The 20,403-nt window shown below is 46.1% G+C and overlaps 1 protein-coding gene across 2 annotated transcripts in view; it reads left to right on the top strand.

The window, feature by feature from the left end:
• wdr62 (WD repeat domain 62) overlaps positions 1 to 20,403 on the top strand; it is a 64,443-nt gene that overhangs the window by 13,025 nt on the left and 31,015 nt on the right. For both annotated transcript variants that reach the window (XM_036961263.1, XM_036961262.1), the window contains exons 9-19: positions 225 to 414; positions 8,118 to 8,261; positions 8,901 to 9,064; positions 9,219 to 9,310; positions 10,795 to 10,920; positions 11,527 to 11,597; positions 14,515 to 14,636; positions 17,462 to 17,537; positions 17,634 to 17,745; positions 18,071 to 18,134; positions 18,235 to 18,360. In XM_036961263.1, the coding sequence (XP_036817158.1) occupies positions 225 to 414; positions 8,118 to 8,261; positions 8,901 to 9,064; positions 9,219 to 9,310; positions 10,795 to 10,920; positions 11,527 to 11,597; positions 14,515 to 14,636; positions 17,462 to 17,537; positions 17,634 to 17,745; positions 18,071 to 18,134; positions 18,235 to 18,360 (1,287 nt within the window). The remainder of the gene's footprint in view (positions 1 to 224; positions 415 to 8,117; positions 8,262 to 8,900; positions 9,065 to 9,218; positions 9,311 to 10,794; positions 10,921 to 11,526; positions 11,598 to 14,514; positions 14,637 to 17,461; positions 17,538 to 17,633; positions 17,746 to 18,070; positions 18,135 to 18,234; positions 18,361 to 20,403) is intronic.

Here is a 20,403-nt window from a genome sequence, read left to right as displayed (position 1 = left end):
CTCAATTTGACATCGGCATGCGCCCGGAGGCTCCAAAATTGAGTGACACCTTCCATGCGGTTTCTCCGACCACATTTTTTTGGATCAAGCCTACATTGGCTCTTAGAACAGCAGTCCCGGTGTCTGGACACCGGAGAAGCATGATGATATTGGTCTGCTTTTTTAGATTGTGTTAGAATAATGTATTGTTGTTTTTCTCCCTGATTTCTCCTGACTCCTTACAGGCATCTTTTTGTTGCCGACCCCAAGGCAGAATACCCAGACACCCTAGCCTTGACCTTTGACCCTGTAACCCGTCACCTGACCTGTGTGTACAACGATCACAGCGTGTACGTGTGGGACGTCCGTGACATCAAGAATGTGGGGAAGGTCTACTCTGCCCTCTACCACAGCGGCTGTGTCTGGAGTCTAGAGGTGTGTGTGCTGTCTTTGTTGTTGATACTCAGGCATTTCTCAGCTTCAATACAGGTGTTTTCTGTATCATATGGATGGAGACAATTATAGCCTCTCTACTGTATGTAGCCTCTCTACTGTATGTAGCCTCTCTACTGTATGTAGCCTCTCTACTGTATGTAGCCTCTCTACTGTATGTAGCCTCTCTACTGTATGTAGCCCCTCTACTGTATATAGCCCCTCTACTGTATGTAGCCCCTCTACTGTATGTAGCCCCTCTACTGTATGTAGCCTCTCTACTGTATGTAGCCCCTCTACTGTATATAGCCCCTCTACTGTATGTAGCCCCTCTACTGTATGTAGCCCCTCTACTGTATGTAGCCTCTCTACTGTATGTAGCTGTATGTAGCCTCTCTACTGTATGTAGCCCCTCTACTGTATATAGCCCCTCTACTGTATGTAGCCCCTCTACTGTATGTAGCCTCTCTACTGTATGTAGCTGTATATAGCCTCTCTACTGTATGGCGCCTCTACTGTATGGCGCCTCTACTGTATGGCGCCTCTACTGTATGGCGCCTCTACTGTATGGCGCCTCTACTGTATGGCGCCTCTACTGTATAGCGCCTCTCTACTGTATGTAGCCTCTACTGTATGTAGCCTCTACTGTATGGCGCCTCTACTGTATGTAGCCTCTCTACTGTATGTAGCTGTATATAGCCTCTCTACTGTATATAGCCTCTCTACTGTATATAGCCTCTCTACTGTATATAGCCTCTCTACTGTATGGCGCCTCTACTGTATGTAGCCTCTACTGTATGGTGCCTCTACTGTATGGCGCCTCTACTGTATGTAGCCTCTACTGTATGGCGCCTCTACTGTATGTAGCCTCTACTGTATGGCGCCTCTACTGTATGTAGCCTCTCTACTGTATATAGCCTCTCTACTGTATGTAGCCTCTCTACTGTATGTAGCCTCTCTACTGTATGTAGCCTCTCTACTGTATGTAGCCTCTCTACTGTATGTAGCCTCTCTACTGTATGTAGCCTCTCTACTGTATGTAGCCTCTCTACTGTATGTAGCCTCTCTACTGTATGTAGCCTCTCTACTGTATGTAGCCTCTCTACTGTATGTAGCCTCTACTGTATGGCGCCTCTACTGTATGTAGCCTCTACTGTATGGCGCCTCTACTGTATGTAGCTGTATATAGCCTCTCTACTGTATATAGCCCCTCTACTGTATATAGCCCCTCTACTGTATATAGCCTCTCTACTGTATATAGCCTCTACTGTATATAGCTGTATGTAGCTGTATATAGCCTCTCTACTGTATATAGCCTCTCTACTGTATATAGCCTCTCTACTGTATGTAGCCTCTCTACTGTATGTAGCCTCTCTACTGTATGTAGCCTCTCTACTGTATGTAGCCTCTCTACTGTATGTAGCCTCTCTACTGTATGGCGCCTCTCTACTGTATGGCGCCTCTACTGTATGGCGCCTCTACTGTATGGCGCCTCTACTGTATGTAGCCCCTCTACTGTATGTAGCCTCTCTACTGTATGTAGCCTCTCTACTGTATGTAGCCTCTCTACTGTATGTAGCCTCTCTACTGTATGTAGCCTCTCTACTGTATGTAGCCTCTCTACTGTATGTAGCCTCTCTACTGTATGTAGCCTCTCTACTGTATGTAGCCTCTCTACTGTATGTAGCCTCTCTACTGTATGTAGCCTCTCTACTGTATGTAGCCTCTCTACTGTATGTAGCCTCTCTACTGTATATAGCCTCTCTACTGTATATAATCTCTCTACTGTACATAGCCCCTCTACTGTATGGCGCCTCTCTACTGTATATTGCCCCTCTACTGTATATTGCCCCTCTACTGTATATTGCCCCTCTACTGTATATTGCCCCTCTACTGTATATTGCCCCTCTACTGTATATTGCCCCTCTACTGTATATTGCCCCTCTACTGTATATTGCCCCTCTACTGTATATAGCCCCTCTACTGTATATAGCCCCTCTACTGTATATAGCCCCTCTACTGTATATAGCCCCTCTACTGTATATAGCCCCTCTACTGTATATAGCCCCTCTACTGTATATAGCCCCTCTACTGTATGTAGCCTCTACTGTATGTAGCCTCTACTGTATGTAGCCTCTCTACTGTATATAATCTCTCTACTGTATGTAGCCTCTCTACTGTATATTGCCCCTCTACTGTATATAATCTCTCTACTGTATGTAGCCTCTCTACTGTATATAGCCTCTCTACTGTATATAGCCCCTCTACTGTATATAGCCTCTCTACTGTATATAGCCTCTCTACTGTATATAGCCTCTCTACTGTATATAGCCTCTCTACTGTATATAGCCTCTCTACTGTATATAGCCTCTCTACTGTATATAGCCTCTCTACTGTATATAGCCTCTCTACTGTATGTAGCCTCTACTGTATGTAGCCCCTCTACTGTATATAATCTCTCTACTGTATATAGCCTCTACTGTACATAGCCCCTCTACTGTACATAGCCCCTCTACTGTATATAGCCCCTCTGCTGTATATAGCCCCTCTACTGTATATAGCCTCTCTACTGTATGGCGCCTCTCTACTGTATATTGCCCCTCTACTGTATATTGCCCCTCTACTGTATATTGCCCCTCTACTGTATATTGCCCCTCTACTGTATATAGCCCCTCTACTGTATATAGCCCCTCTACTGTATATAGCCCCTCTACTGTATATAGCCCCTCTACTGTATATAGCCCCTCTACTGTATATTGCCCCTCTACTGTATATAGCCCCTCTACTGTATATAATCTCTCTACTGTATATAGCCTCTACTGTACATAGCCCCTCTACTGTATATTGCCCCTCTACTGTATATAGCCCCTCTACTGTATATAGCCCCTCTACTGTATATAGCCCCTCTACTGTATATTGCCCCTCTACTGTATATAATCTCTCTACTGTATATAGCCTCTACTGTACATAGCCCCTCTACTGTATATTGCCCCTCTACTGTATATAGCCCCTCTACTGTATATAGCCTCTCTACTGTATATAGCCTCTCTACTGTATATAGCCCCTCTACTGTATATAGCCCCTCTACTGTATATAGCCCCTCTACTGTATATCGCCCCTCTACTGTATATCGCCCCTCTACTGTATATCGCCCCTCTACTGTATATCGCCTCTCTACTGTATATTGCCCCTCTACTGTATATTGCCCCTCTACTGTATATAGCCCCTCTACTGTATATAGCCCCTCTACTGTATATAGCCCCTCTACTGTATATAGCCCCGCTACTGTATATAGCCTCTCTACTGTATATAGCTGTATATAGCCTCTCTACTGTATGTAGCCTCTCTACTGTATGTAGCCTCTCTACTGTATATTGCCCCTCTACTGTATATTGCCCCTCTACTGTATGTAGCCTCTCTACTGTATGTAGCTGTATATAGCCTCTCTACTGTATATAGCCTCTCTACTGTATATAGCCCCTCTACTGTATATAGCCCCTCTACTGTATATAGCCCCTCTCCTGTATATAGCCCCTCTACTGTATATAGCCTCTCTACTGTATATCGCCCCTCTACTGTATATTGCTGTATATAGCCTCTCTACTGTATATAGCTGTATGTAGCCTCTCTACTGTATGTAGCCTCTCTACTGTATATAGCCTCTCTACTGTATATAGCTGTATATAGCCTCTCTACTGTATATAGCTGTATGTAGCCTCTCTACTGTATGTAGCCTCTCTACTGTATATAGCCTCTCTACTGTATATAGCTGTATGTAGCCTCTCTACTGTATGTAGCCTCTCTACTGTATGTAGCCTCTCTACTGTATATAGCCTCTCTACTGTATATAGCTGTATATAGCCTCTCTACTGTATGTAGCCTCTCTACTGTATGTAGCCTCTCTACTGTATGTAGCCTCTCTACTGTATGTAGCCTCTCTACTGTATGTAGCCTCTCTACTGTATATAATCTCTCTACTGTATGTAGCCTCTCTACTGTATATAGCCTCGCTACTGTATATAGCCTCGCTACTGTATATAGCCTCTCTACTGTATATAGCCTCTCTACTGTATATAGCCTCTCTACTGTATATAGCCTCTCTACTGTATATAGCCTCGCTACTGTATGTAGCCCCTCTACTGTATGTAGCCCCTCTACTGTATGTAGCCCCTCTACTGTATATAGCCTCTCTACTGTATATCGCCCCTCTACTGTATATAGCCTCTCTACTGTATATAGCCTCTCTACTGTATATAGCCTCTCTACTGTATATAGCCTCTCTACTGTATATAGCCTCTCTACTGTATATCGCCCCTCTACTGTATATTGCTGTATATAGCCTCTCTACTGTATATAGCTGTATGTAGCCTCTCTACTGTATATAGCCTCTCTACTGTATGTAGCCTCTCTACTGTATGTAGCCTCTCTACTGTATATAGCCTCTCTACTGTATATAGCCCCTCTACTGTATATAGCTGTATATAGCCTCTCTACTGTATATAGCTGTATAGAGCCTCTCTACTGTATGTAGCCTCTCTACTGTATGTAGCCTCTCTACTGTATATAATCTCTCTACTGTATGTAGCCTCTCTACTGTATGTAGCCTCTCTACTGTATATAGCCTCTCTACTGTATATAGCCTCGCTACTGTATATAGCCTCTCTACTGTATGTAGCCTCTCTACTGTATGTAGCCTCTCTACTGTATGTAGCCTCTCTACTGTATGTAGCCTCTCTACTGTATGTAGCCTCTCTACTGTATGTAGCCTCTCTACTGTATGTAGCCTCTCTACTGTATGTAGCCTCTCTACTGTATGTAGCCTCTCTACTGTATGTAGCCTCGCTACTGTATGTAGCCTCGCTACTGTATGTAGCCTCGCTACTGTATGTAGCCTCGCTACTGTATGTAGCCTCGCTACTGTATGTAGCCCCGCTACTGTATGTAGCCCCGCTACTGTATGTAGCCTGTCTTATTACTGTTGTTTTTATTTCTTTACCTACCTATTGTTCACCTAATACCTTTTTTGCATTATTCGTTAGAGCCTGTCTGTATTCAGCATTTCACTGTAAGGTCTACTACACCTGTTGTATTCAGCATTTCACTGTAAGGTCTACTACACCTGTTGTATTCAGCATTTCACTGTAAGGTCTACTACACCTGTTGTATTCAGCATTTCACTGTAAGGTCTACTACACCTGTTGTATTCAGCATTTCACTGTAAGGTCTACTACACCTGTTGTATTCAGCATTTCACTGTGAGGTCTACTACACCTGTTGTATTCAGCATTTCACTGTAAGGTCTACTACACCTGTTGTATTCAGCATTTCACTGTAAGGTCTACTACACCTGTTGTATTCAGCATTTCACTGTGAGGTCTACTACACCTGTTGTATTCAGCATTTCACTGTGAGGTCTACTACACCTGTTGTATTCAGCATTTCACTGTGAGGTCTACTACACCTGTTGTATTCAGCATTTCACTGTAAGGTCTACTACACCTGTTGTATTCAGCATTTCACTGTAAGGTCTACTACACCTGTTGTATTCAGCATTTCACTGTGAGGTCTACTACACCTGTTGTATTCAGCATTTCACTGTCAGGTCTACTACACCTGTTGTATTCAGCATTTCACTGTGAGGTCTACTACACCTGTTGTATTCAGCATTTCACTGTGAGGTCTACTACACCTGTTGTATTCAGCATTTCACTGTAAGGTCTACTACACCTGTTGTATTCAGCATTTCACTGTAAGGTCTACTACACCTGTTGTATTCAGCATTTCACTGTGAGGTCTACTACACCTGTTGTATTCAGCATTTCACTGTGAGGTCTACTACACCTGTTGTATTCAGCATTTCACTGTGAGGTCTACTACACCTGTTGTATTCAGCATTTCACTGTGAGGTCTACTACACCTGTTGTATTCAGCATTTCACTGTGAGGTCTACTACACCTGTTGTATTCAGCATTTCACTGTGAGGTCTACTACACCTGTTGTATTCAGCATTTCACTGTGAGGTCTACTACACCTGTTGTATTCAGCATTTCACTGTGAGGTCTACTACACCTGTTGTATTCAGCATTTCACTGTCAGGTCTACTACACCTGTTGTATTCAGCATTTCACTGTGAGGTCTACTACACCTGTTGTATTCAGCATTTCACTGTGAGGTCTACTACACCTGTTGTATTCAGCATTTCACTGTGAGGTCTACCTACACCTGTTGTATTCAGCATTTCACTGTGAGGTCTACCTACACCTGTTGTATTCAGCATTTCACTGTGAGGTCTACTACACCTGTTGTATTCAGCATTTCACTGTGAGGTCTACTACACCTGTTGTATTCAGCATTTCACTGTAAGGTCTACCACACCTGTTGTATTCAGCATTTCACTGTAAGGTCTACTACACCTGTTGTATTCAGCATTTCACTGTAAGGTCTACTACACCTGTTGTATTCATCATTTCACTGTGAGGTCTACTACACCTGTTGTATTCAGCATTTCACTGTAAGGTCTACTACACCTGTTGTATTCAGCATTTCACTGTAAGGTCTACTACACCTGTTGTATTCAGCATTTCACTGTAAGGTCTACTACACCTGTTGTATTCAGCATTTCACTGTAAGGTCTACTACACCTGTTGTATTCAGCATTTCACTGTAAGGTCTACTACACCTGTTGTATTCAGCATTTCACTGTAAGGTCTACTACACCTGTTGTATTCAGCATTTCACTGTAAGGTCTACTACACCTGTTGTATTCAGTATTTCACTGTGAGGTCTACTACACCTGTTGTATTCAGTATTTCACTGTGAGGTCTACTACACCTGTTGTATTCAGCATTTCACTGTAAGGTCTACTACACCTGTTGTATTCAGCATTTCACTGTAAGGTCTACTACACCTGTTGTATTCAGTATTTCACTGTGAGGTCTACTACACCTGTTGTATTCAGCATTTCACTGTAAGGTCTACTACACCTGTTGTATTCAGCATTTCACTGTAAGGTCTACTACACCTGTTGTATTCAGCATTTCACTGTGAGGTCTACCTACACCTGTTGTATTCAGCATTTCACTGTGAGGTCTACTACACCTGTTGTATTCAGCATTTCACTGTGAGGTCTACTACACCTGTTGTATTCAGCATTTCACTGTGAGGTCTACTACACCTGTTGTATTCAGCATTTCACTGTGAGGTCTACTACACCTGTTGTATTCAGCATTTCACTGTGAGGTCTACTTACACCTGTTGTATTCAGCATTTCACTGTGAGGTCTACTTACACCTGTTGTATTCAGCATTTCACTGTAAGGTCTACTACACCTGTTGTATTCAGCATTTCACTGTAAGGTCTACTACACCTGTTGTATTCAGCATTTCACTGTAAGGTCTACTACACCTGTTGTATTCAGCATTTCACTGTGAGGTCTACTACACCTGTTGTATTCAGCATTTCACTGTGAGGTCTACTACACCTGTTGTATTCAGCATTTCACTGTAAGGTCTACTACACCTGTTGTATTCAGCATTTCACTGTAAGGTCTACTACACCTGTTGTATTCAGCATTTCACTGTGAGGTCTACTACACCTGTTGTATTCAGCATTTCACTGTGAGGTCTAACAAATAAATAAACTTTGATTTGGAAAATGGCGCATCACTTTCCTAAGATATTACTGTTTTTTGTTTGTTTTAAATTTAGACATACCCGGACATGGATCTGTCCCGCTCCTGTCTGCCCCCTGGGTCTTTCCTCACCTGCTCTTCAGACAACACCATCCGGCTGTGGCACAGCGACCCAGGACTGGTGCAGGGAACCAGCTGCCTGCGTAACCTCTACAGCCACGTGAGTCTCAATGCAACAAGGCCAGGACCTCGGTCCAACCTGCCAATGTCGTGGCATTGTTCATTAATTCATTCTTGGATTAGAAATGACTACCCACACATATGAACTACAAAAATCTCTGAAACTGGAAACACTTATCTCCCTCACTAGCTTTAAGCACCAACTGTCAGAGCAGCTCACAGATTACTGCACCTGTACATAGCCCACCTATAATTTAGCCCAAACAACTACCTCTTTCCCTACTGTATTTCATTTATTTATTTTGCTCCTTTGCACCCCATTATTTTTATTTCTACTTTGCACATTCTTCCATTGCTAAACTACCATTCCAGTGTTTTACTTGCTATATTGTATTTACCTTGCCACCATGGCCTTTTTGCCTTTACCTCCCTTATCTCACCTCATTTGCTCACATTGTATATAGACTTGTTTATACTGTATTATTGACTGTATGTTTGTTTTACTCCATGTGTAACTCTGTGTCGTTGTATGTGTCGAACTGCTTTGCTTTATCTTGGCCAGGTCGCAATTGTAAATGAGAACTTGTTCTCAACTTGCCTACCTGGTTAAATAAAGGTAAAATAAAAAATAAAAAAACATACTGGTTTTATCTGTCTGTCCGTTTGTGTGCTGGTCTAGGATCTGTTGAGGATTGTGTACGTGGGGGAGGATACCCAACACCTTCAGACGGATGGGGAGAGAGGAGAGGGGGGCGGGATGGACGCTAAGTCAGGGATCAGAGTCCTGGGCATCAGTCCTGATGGACAACATCTGGCGGCTGGAGACCGCAACGGAAACGTACAGTAAGCACACACACACGCGCACACACACACACACACACGCGCACACACACACACACACACACACACACACACACACACACACACACACACACACACACACACACACACACACACACACAGAGTCAACTAAGATATCATGTGTTCTCCTGTCCAGTATATTTGGTCTACAGTTCATGGATCAGCTGCAGAAGATTGAAGCCCACGACTCTGAGGTGCTGTGTCTGGAGTTCTCCCCTGCAGAGACGGGTGAGTTCTGACCCCCGGGGAGACGGGTGAGTTCTGACCCCCCCGGGGAGACGGGTGAGTTCTGACCCCTGGGGAGACGGGTGAGTTCTGACCCCTGGGGAGACGGGTGAGTTCTGACCCCTGGGGAGACGGGTGAGTTCTGACCCCTGGGGAGACGGGTGAGTTCTGACCCCTGGGGAGACGGGTGAGTTCTGACCCCTGGGGAGACGGGTGAGTTCTGACCCCTGGGGAGACGGGTGAGTTCTGACCCCCGGGGAGACGGGTGAGTTCTGACCCCCGGGGAGACGGGTGAGTTCTGACCCCTGGGGAGACGGGTGAGTTCTGACCCCTGGGGAGACGGGTGAGTTCTGACCCCTGGGGAGACGGGTGAGTTCTGACCCTTGGGGAGACGGGTGAGTTCTGACCCCTGGGGAGACGGGTGAGTTCTGACCCCTGGGGAGACGGGTGAGTTCTGACCCCCGGGGAGACGGGTGAGTTCTGACCCCCGGGGAGACGGGTGAGTTCTGACCCCCGGGGAGACGGGTGAGTTCTGACCCCCGGGGAGACGGGTGAGTTCTGACCCCTGGGGAGACGGGTGAGTTCTGACCCCCGGGGAGACGGGTGAGTTCTGACCCCCGGGGAGACGGGTGAGTTCTGACCCCCGGGGAGACGGGTGAGTTCTGACCCCCGGGGAGACGGGTGAGTTCTGACCCCCGGGGAGACTGGGGCGGTGGGTTCTGACCCCCGGGGAGACGGGTGAGTTCTGACCCCCGGGGAGACTGGGGCGGTGGGTTCTGACCCCCGGGGAGACTGGGGCGGTGGGTTCTGACCCCCGGGGAGACTGGGGCGGTGGGTTCTGACCCCTGGGGAGACGGGGCGGTGGGTTCTGACCCCCGGGGAGACGGGTGAGTTCTGACCCCTGGGGAGACGGGTGAGTTCTGACCCCTGGGGAGACGGGTGAGTTCTGACCCCTGGGGAGACGGGTGAGTTCTGACCCCTGGGGAGACGGGTGAGTTCTGACCCCCGGGGAGACGGGTGAGTTCTGACCCCCGGGGAGACTGGGGCGGTGGGTTCTGACCCCCGGGGAGACGGGGCGGTGGGTTCTGACCCCCGGGGAGACGGGGCGGTGGGTTCTGACCCCCGGGGAGACGGGGCGGTGGGTTCTGACCCCCGGGGAGACGGGGCGGTGGGTTCTGACCCCCGGGGAGACGGGGCGGTGGGTTCTGACCCCCGGGGAGACGGGGCGGTGGGTTCTGACCCCCGGGGAGACTGGGGCGGTGGGTTCTGACCCCCGGGGAGACTGGGGCGGTGGGTTCTGACCCCTGGGGAGACGGGGCGGTGGGTTCTGACCCCCGGGGAGACTGGGGCGGTGGGTTCTGACCCCTGGGGAGACGGGGCGGTGGGTTCTGACCCCCGGGAAGACTGGGGGTGTTACAAACAGTCTGTCTGCATTTATATTTATATATACGGTATGACAGTGGATGGAAACGTGGTTTTTGTTTCAGGGCTTCACCTGCTGGCGTCGGCCAGTCGAGACCGTCTCATCCACATCTTCAACATGGAGAAGAGCTACAGTCTGGAGCAGACCGTCTATGACCACTCTGCCTCCATCACCGCTATCAAGTTCACTGGTACACACACACACGGAGAACAACACACACAACACACACACACACACACACACACACACGGAGAACAACACACACACACACACGGAGAACAACACACACAACACACACACACACACACACACACACGGAGAACAACACACACACGGAGAACAACACACACACACACACACACACACACGGAGAACAACACACACACACACACACGGAGAACAACACACACACACACACTCACACACACACACACGGAGAACAACACACACACACACACACACACGGAGAACAACACACACACACACACAAAGAACACACACACGCAAAATAACAGAACCAAAATACAGTGAGGTGTTGTTTCCAGGGTCAGCCATACTAGTACGGCGCCCGGAGCAAATTAAGGTCAAGTGCCTTTATCACCTTGTGTATTCAAACCAGCGACCTTTCAGTCAATGCTCGAACTGCTAGGCTTCCTGCAGCCCTAACACACACACACACAGTACGAGAAGTAGACGAAACCCAAACAGACAACGTGCATGTACTATGGTGAGGGAGGCTGGGGAAGAGACATCTAACTAGGGATTTGTGTCGGCCTGTTTTTTTTGTGTGTTGTAGGAGTCAGCCCAGAGGTCCTCATGGTGAGCTGTGGTGCTGATAAGAGTATCTACTTCCGCACTGCTGAACAGGTGAACCTCTATTTACCCTCGGCCCTCTCAATATAATATATATCCTCTATTTACCCTCGACCCTCTCTATATAATATATATCCTCTATTTACCCTCGACCCTCTCTATATAATATATATCCTCTCTATTTACCCTCGACCCTCTCTATATAATATATATCCTCTCTATTTACCCTCTTCCTTCTCTATATAATATATATCCTCTATTTACCCTCTTCCCTCTCTATATAATATACACTGCTCAAAAAAATAAAGGGAACACTTAAACAACACATTGTAACTCCAAGTCAATCACACTTCTGTGAAATCAAACTGTCCTCTTAGGAAGCAACACTGATTGACAATAAATGTCACATGCTGTTGTGCAAATGGAATAGACAACAGGTGGAAATTATAGGCAATTAGCAAGACACCCCCAATAAAGGAGTGGTTCTGCAGGTGGTAACCACAGACCACTTCTCAGTTCCTATGCTTCCTGGCTGATGTTTTGGTCACTTTTGAAGGCTGGCGGTGCTTTCACTCTAGTGGTAGCATGAGACGGAGTCTACAACCCACACAAGTGGCTCAGGTAGTGCAGCTCATCCAGGATGGGACATCAATGCGAGCTGTGGCAAGAAGGTTTGCTGTGTCTGTCAGCGTAGTGTCCAGAGCATGGAGGCGCTACCAGGAGACAGGCCAGTACATCAGGAGACGTGGAGGAGGCCGTAGGAGGGCAACAACCCAGCAGCAGGACCGCTACCTCCGCCTTTGTGCAAGGAGGAGCAGGAGGAGCACTGCCATGAGGGTGGTATGAGGGCCCGACGTCCACAGGTGGGGGTTGTGCTTACAGCCCAACACCGTGCAGGACGTTTGGCATTTGCCAGAGAACACCAAGATTGGCAAATTCGCCACTGGCGCCCTGTGCTCTTCACAGATGAAAGCAGGTTCACACTGAGCACATGTGACAGACGTGACAGTCTGGAGACGCCGTGGAGAACGTTCTGCTGCCTGCAACATCCTCCAGCATGACCGGTTTGGCGGTGGGTCAGTCATGGTGTAGGGTGGCATTTCTTTGGGGGGCCGCACAGCCCTCCATGTGCTTGCCAGAGGTAGCCTGACTGCCATTAGGTACCGAGATGAGATCCTCAGACCCCTTGTGAGACCATATGCTGGTGCGGTTGGCCCTGGGTTCCTCCTAATGCAAGACAATGCTAGACCTCATGTGGCTGGAGTGTGTCAGCAGTTCCGGCAAGAGGAAGGCATTGATGCTATGGACTGGCCCGCCCGTTCCCCAGACCTGAATCCAATTGAGTACATCTGGGACATCATGTCTCGCTCCATCCACCAACGCCACGTTGCACCACAGACTGTCCAGGAGTTGGCGGATGCTTTAGTCCAGGTCTGGGAGGAGATCCCTCAGGAGACCATCCGCCACCTCATCAGGAGCATGCCCAGGCGTTGTAGGGAGGTCATACAGGCACGTGGAGGCCACACACACTACTGAGCCTCATTTTGACATTGTGACTCCAAATCCAGACCTCCAATGGTTGATACATTTGATTTCCATTGATAATTTGTGTGTGATTTTGTTGTCAGTACATTCAACTATGTAAAGAAAAAAGTATTTAATAAGAATATGACATTCATAAGATGTGTTATTTTAGTGTTCCCTTTATTTTTAGTGTTCCCTTTATTTTTTTGAGCTGTGTATATATCCTCTATTTACCCTCTACCCTCTCTATATAATATATACCCCCTCTATTTACCCTCTACCCTCTCTATATAATATATACCCTCTCTATTTACTCTCTACCCTCTCTATATAATATATACCCCCTCTATTTACCCTCTACCCTCTCTATATAATATATACCCTCTCTATTTACTCTCTACCCTCTCTATATAATATATACCCCCTCTATTTACCCTCTACCCTCTCTATATAATATATACCCTCTCTATTTACTCTCTACCCTCTCTATATAATATATACCCTCTCTATTTACCCTCTACCCTCTCTATATAATATATACCCTCTCTATTTACTCTCTACCCTCTCTATATAATATATAGTCTGAATGGTCATATACCCCTCTATATATAGTCTGAATGGTCATATACCCCTCTATATATAGTCTGAATGGTCATATACCCCTCTATGTATAATATATAGTCTGAATGGTCAAATACCCCTCTCTCTGTATAATATAGTCTGAATGGTCAAATACCCCTCTCTCTGTATAATATAGTCTGAATGGTCATATACCCCTCTATATATAGTCTGAATGGTCATATACCCCTCTATATATAGTCTGAATGGTCATATACCCCTCTATGTATAATATATAGTCTGAATGGTCAAATACCCCTCTATGTATAATATATAGTCTGAATGGTCAAATACCCCTCTCTCTGTATAATATATAGTCTGAATGGTCATATACCCCTCTATATATAGTCTGAATGGTCATATACCCCTCTATATATAGTCTGAATGGTCATATACCCCTCTATGTATAATATATAGTCTGAATGGTCAAATACCCCTCTCTCTGTATAATATATAGTCTGAATGGTCATATACCCCTCTCTCTGTATAATATATAGTCTGAATGGTCATATACCCCTCTCTCTGTATAATATATAGTCTGAATGGTCATATACCCCTCTCTCTCTATAATATATAGTCTGAATGGTCATATTAAAATGCATTCAAGTTTGAATTGCAGCATTAACCCACCTCTGTCTCTCTCCCTCCCTCTCTCCCTCCCTCTCTCTCTCTCTCTCTCTGTGTCCCTCCCTCTTCCTCCCTCCCTCTCTGTCTGCCTCCCTCTGTCTCCCTCCCTCCCTCTCTGTCTCCCTCCCTCCCTCTCTGTCTCCCTCCCTCCCTCTCTGTCTCCCTCCCTCCCTCTCTCTCCCTCCCTCCCTCCCCCCTCCAGTCTTCGGAGGGTCTGAACTTTGCCCGTAGTCACCACGTAGTAGAGAAGACCACTCTGTATGATATGGACCTGGACGCTACACACACACACACCGCCATCGCCTGTCAGGACCGGAATATCAGGTACACACACACACACCGCCTGTCAGGACCGGAATATCAGGTACACACACACACACCGCCTGTCAGGACCGGAATATCAGGTACACACACACACACCGCCTGTCAGGACCGGAATATCAGGTACACACACCGCCTGTCAGGACAGGAATATCAGGTACACACACCGCCTGTCAGGACAGGAATATCAGGTACACACACCGCCTGTCAGGACAGGAATATCAGGTACACACACCGCCTGTCAGGACAGGAATATCAGGTACACACACCGCCTGTCAGGACCGGAATATCAGGTACACACACCGCCTGTCAGGACAGGAATATCAGGTACACACACCGCCTGTCAGGACAGGAATATCAGGTACACACACCGCCTGTCAGGACAGGAATATCAGGTACACTCACACACATTTTGTCTCGCTTGCTGTCCAATAGTACGCTGTCTTTCCTTCTGACTGTAGGCCCAGCTTCCAAATATACTGTAGGCAATACGATTTTAAAAACAATCCACAACTTATTGAAAGCTTGGGGAAGCTAATGATCCTTTGTTGCCAAATCACGGTTATATTAGCCTATTTTGAGTGATTTTATTTCTAGACTACTGGTTTCAATGGTATATGTCTTTATAAAACAATAGACTACTGGTTTCAATGGTATATGTCTTTTATAAAACAATAGACTACTGGTTTCAATGGTATATGTCTTTTATAAAACAATAGACTACTGGTTTCAATGGTATATGTCTTTTATAAAACAATAGACTACTGGTTTCAATGGTATATGTCTTTATAAAACAATAGACTACTGGTTTCAATGGTATATGTCTTTTATAAAACAATAGACTACTGGTTTCAATGGTATATGTCTTTAGAAAACAATAGACTACTGGTTTCAATGGTATATGTCTTTAGAAAACAATAGACTACTGGTTTCAATGGTATATGTCTTTTATAAAACAATAGACTACTGGTTTCAATGGTATATGTCTTTATAAAACAATAGACTACTGGTTTCAATGGCATATGTCTTTATAAAACAATAGACTACTGGTTTCAATGGTATATGTCTTTATAAAACAATAGACTACTGGTTTCAATGGTATATGTCTTTATAAAACAAAGACTACTGGTTTCAATGGTATATGTCTTTTATAAAACAATAGACTACTGGTTTCAATGGTAGATGGAAGTCTGTATAAAATAATTGTCTCCACGGATATGGTTGGGTTTTGTCTAGGCTATTTTGAAGCAAGGTAAAACATACCTCATAATATGTAGTGAAACCTTCATGTTTCAAACCATATTAAGTAGCTATATGAAAAGGCCTCCAGCTCATAGCATAGTGGTGTGTGATGTGCTGATGAAGACTGCCTTCTGTTGACTATGCATTTGAAAGCGCACTTCAATTACCAATAAAATATAAAACAACAACAACTTATTTACATAAGTATCCAGACCCTTCTCTGAGACTTGAAATTGAGCTCAGATGCATCCTGTTTCCATTAATCATCCTTGAGATGTTTCTACAACTTGATTGGAGTCCACCTGTGGTAAATTCAATTGATTGGACATGATTTGGAAAGGCACACACCTGTCTACATAAGGTCCCACAGTTGACAGTGCATGTCAGAGCAAAAACCAAGCCATGAGGTCGAAGGAATTGTCCGTAGAGCTCCGAGACAGGATTGTGTTGAGGTACAGATCTGGGGAAGGGTACCAAAACATTTCTGCAGCATTGAAGGTCCCCAAGAACACAGTGGCCTCAATCATTCTTAAATGGAAGAAGTTTGGAACCACCAAGACCGCCCGGCCAAACTGAGAAATCAGGGGGAGAAGGGCTTTAGTCAGGGAGGTGGCCAAGACCCCGATGGTCAAAGGCACATGACAGCTCGCTTGGAGTTTGCCAAAAGGACATTGACCCTAAGCACACAGCTTAAAGTGATTGTTTGAGCTTCTTGCGGTCAATTTAGCCCCCTGACCGACTGCTCAAGAAAAAATCAGCCCACAGCTAAATCTAGTTGACCTCTGGTCTAATGCCTTCGTGTCCTCCCCTGTGTGAAGTGTACCTGACCCCTGTGTGGAGTGTGCCTGACCCCTGTGTGGAGTGTGCCTGACCCCTGTGTGGCGTGTGCCTGACCCCTGCGTGGAGTGTGCCTGACCCCTGCGTGGAGTGTGCCTGACCCCTGCGTGGAGTGTGCCTGACCCCTGCGTGGAGTGTGCCTGACCCCTGCGTGGAGTGTGCCTGACCCCTGCGTGGAGTGTGCCTGACCCCCGTGTGGAGTGTGCCTGACCCCCGTGTGGAGTGTACCTAATCGTGACCCCCGTGTAGAGTGTACCTAATCGTGACCCCCGTGTAGAGTGTACCTAATCGTGACCCCCGTGTAGAGTGTACCTAATCGTGACCCCCGTGTAGAGTGTACCTAATCGTGACCCCTGACCTGTGTAGTGTACCTAATCGTGACCCCTGACCTCTGTGTAGAGTGTACCTAATCGTGACCCCTGACCTCTGTGTAGAGTGTACCTAATCGTGACCCCTGACCTCTGTGTGGAGTGTACCTAATCGTGACCCCTGTGTAGAGTGTACCTAATCGTGACCCCCGTGTAGAGTGTACCTAATCGTGACCCCCGTGTAGAGTGTACCTAATCGTGACCCCTGACCTCTGTGTAGAGTGTACCTAATCGTGACCCCTGACCTCTGTGTAGAGTGTACCTAATCGTGACCCCTGACCTCTGTGTGGAGTGTACCTAATCGTGACCCCTGTGTAGAGTGTACCTAATCGTGACCCCTGTGTAGAGTGTACCTAATCGTGACCCCTGACCCCTGTGTAGAGTGTACAACGTGAAGAGTGGCAAGATGAAGAAGTGTTTCAAAGGTTCTACAAGTGACGAAGGAACACTGCTGAAGGTGAGAGGAGACATCGCGGGACAACCTGTCTAATTAGCTTTCTACCGTAGGTCAATGTTTCTAATTCCATGGTTTGTTGTCATTGTGTGCCACTAGGTTCAGATGGACCCCGCTGGGATCTACCTAGCAACAAGCTGCTCTGATAAGAGCATCTGTATCTTTGACTATGAGTCAGGAGAGTGTGTGGCCACCTTGTTCGGTCACTCAGGTAGCTCTACTCTTCCTCCCATCGCTTTCCTCTTCCTCCCGTCTCTTTTCTCCTCTTCCTCCAGTCTCTTTCCTCCTCTTCCTCCAGTCTCTTTCCTCCTCTTCCTCCAGTCTCTTTCCTCCTCTTCCTCCAGTCTCTTTCCTCCTCTTCCTCCAGTCTCTTTCCTCCTCTTCCTCCCGTCTCTTTGCTCCCTCTGACTGTGGCCTGTCTACTCTTCCTCCCGTCTCTTTTCTCCTCTTCCTCCAGTCTCTTTCCTCCTCTTCCTCCCGTCTCTTTGCTCCCTCTGACTGTGGCATGTCTCTCCTCTTCTTCTTGTTCTCTGTAGAGATTGTGACTGGGATGAGGTTCAGCCAGGACTGCAGACACCTCATTACCATATCTGGAGACAGGTAAACATGCTTCTTAGCTGAACTATATGTGTATATATATATTAGGGCTGTTTCCAGATCCAGTCAGTTTGAGTTGTGTTCGGTGTTTGTCTGTGTCTAGCTGTGTGTTCCTGTGGAGGCTGGACTCCCAGATGACTAACTCTATGAGGAAGAGACTGGCTGAGAGGAAACGGACAGCTGGAGTGACGACTACCGCCAAAGCTCCGACCAAGGAGCATCTTATCCGGTATCTACACTGAACTGAAATACAGTTGATGTCAGAAGTTTACATACACTTAGGATGGAGTCATTAAAACTCGTTTTTCAACCACTCTATAATTTTTTTTATTAACAAACTGTAGTTTTGGCAAGTCGGTTAGGACATCTACTTTGTGCATGACACAAGTCATTGTTCCAACAATTGTTTACAGACAGATTATTTCACTTATAATTCACTGTATCACAATTCCAGTGGGTCAGAGGTTTACATACACTAAGTTGACTGTGCCTTTTAAACAGCTTGGAAAATTCCAGAAAGTAATGTCATGGCTTTAGAAGCTTCTGATAGGCTAATTGGCATCATTTGAGTCAATTGGAGGTGTACCTGTGGATGTATTTCAAGGCCTACCTTCAAACTCAGTGCCTCTTTGCTTGAAATCATGGGAAAATCTAAAGAAATGAGCCAAGACCTCAGAAAGAAAATGGTAGACCTCCACAAGTCTGGTTCATCCTTGGGAGCAATTTCCAAACGCCTGAAGGTACCACGTTCATCTGTACAAACAATAGTACGCAAGTATAAACACCATGGGACCACGCAGCCGTCATACCACTCAGGAAGGAGACTTATTCTGTCTCCTAGAGATGAACGTACTTTGGTACGAAAAGTGCAAATCATTCCCAGAACAACAGCAAAGGACCTTGTGAAGATGCTGGAGGAAACCGATACAAAAGTATCTACAGTAAAACGAGTCCTATATCGACATAACCTGAAAGGCCGTTCAGCAAGGAAGAAGTCACTGCTCCAAAACCGCCATTAAAAATGCCAGAGTACAGTTTGAAGCTGCACATGGAGACAAATATCGTACTCTTTGGAGAAATGTCCTCTGGTCTGATGAAACAAAAATAGTGGTTTGCCCATAATGACCATCGTTATGTTTGGAGGAAAAAGGGGGAGGATTGCAAGCCGAAGAACACCATCCCAACCATGAAGCACGAGGGTGGCAGCATCATGTTGTGGGTTTTTTTTGCTGCAGGAGGGACTGGTGCTCTTCACAAAATAGATAGCATCATGAGGGAGGAAAAGCTTGGTCACAAATGGGTCTTCCAAATGGACAATGACCCCAAGCATTCTTCCAAAATTGTGGCAAAATGGCTTAAGGACAACAAAGTCAAGGTATTGAAGTGGCCATCACAAAGCCCTGACCTCAATCCTATAGAAAATGTGTGGGCAGAACCGAAAAAGTGTGTGCGGGCAAGGAGGCCTACAAACCTGACTCAGTTACACCAGCTCTGTCAGGAGGAACGGGCCAAAATTCACCCAACTTGTTGTGGGAAGCTTGTGGAAGGCTACCCAAAACGTTTGACCCAAGTTAAGCAATTTGAAGGCAATGCTACCAAATACTAATTGAGTGTATGTAAACTTCTGACCCACTGGGAATGTGATGAAATAAATAAAAGCTGAAATAAATCATTCTCTCTACTATTATTCTGACATTTCACTTTCTTAAAATGAAGTGGTGATCTGGCCTAAAACAGGGACTTTTTACTAGGGTTAGATGTCAGGAATTGTGAAAAACGGAGTTTAAATGTATTTGGCTAAGGGGTATGTAAACTTCCGACTTCAACTGTGTAAACGCAACATGTAATGTGTTGGTTTCATGAGCTGAAATAAAAGATCTCAGAAAGGTTTCCAGTTCCCGCCAATATCCAGCAACTTTGCACAGCCGTTGGAAGAGGAGTGGGACATTCCACAGGCCACAATCAACAACCTGATCAACTCTATGTGAAGGAGATGTGTCACGCTGCATGAGGCAAATGGTGGTGACACCAGATACTGACTGGTTTTCTGATCCACACCAGATACCGACTGGTTTTCTGATCCACACCAGAAACTGACTGGTTTTCTGATCCACACCAGAAACTGACTGGTTTTCTGATCCGCGCCAGATACCGACTGGTTTTCTGATCCGCGCCAGATACCGACTGGTTTTCTGATCCGCGCCAGATACCGACTGGTTTTCTGATCCGCGCCAGATACCGACTGGTTTTCTGATCCGCGCCAGATACCGAC

Source organism: Oncorhynchus mykiss, chromosome 24, assembly GCF_013265735.2.
Source record: "Oncorhynchus mykiss isolate Arlee chromosome 24, USDA_OmykA_1.1, whole genome shotgun sequence".
Taxonomy (NCBI): domain Eukaryota; kingdom Metazoa; phylum Chordata; class Actinopteri; order Salmoniformes; family Salmonidae; genus Oncorhynchus; species Oncorhynchus mykiss.
The sequence above is the reverse complement of the archived record's forward strand: the minus strand, read 5'-3'. Positions and strand labels throughout refer to the sequence as shown.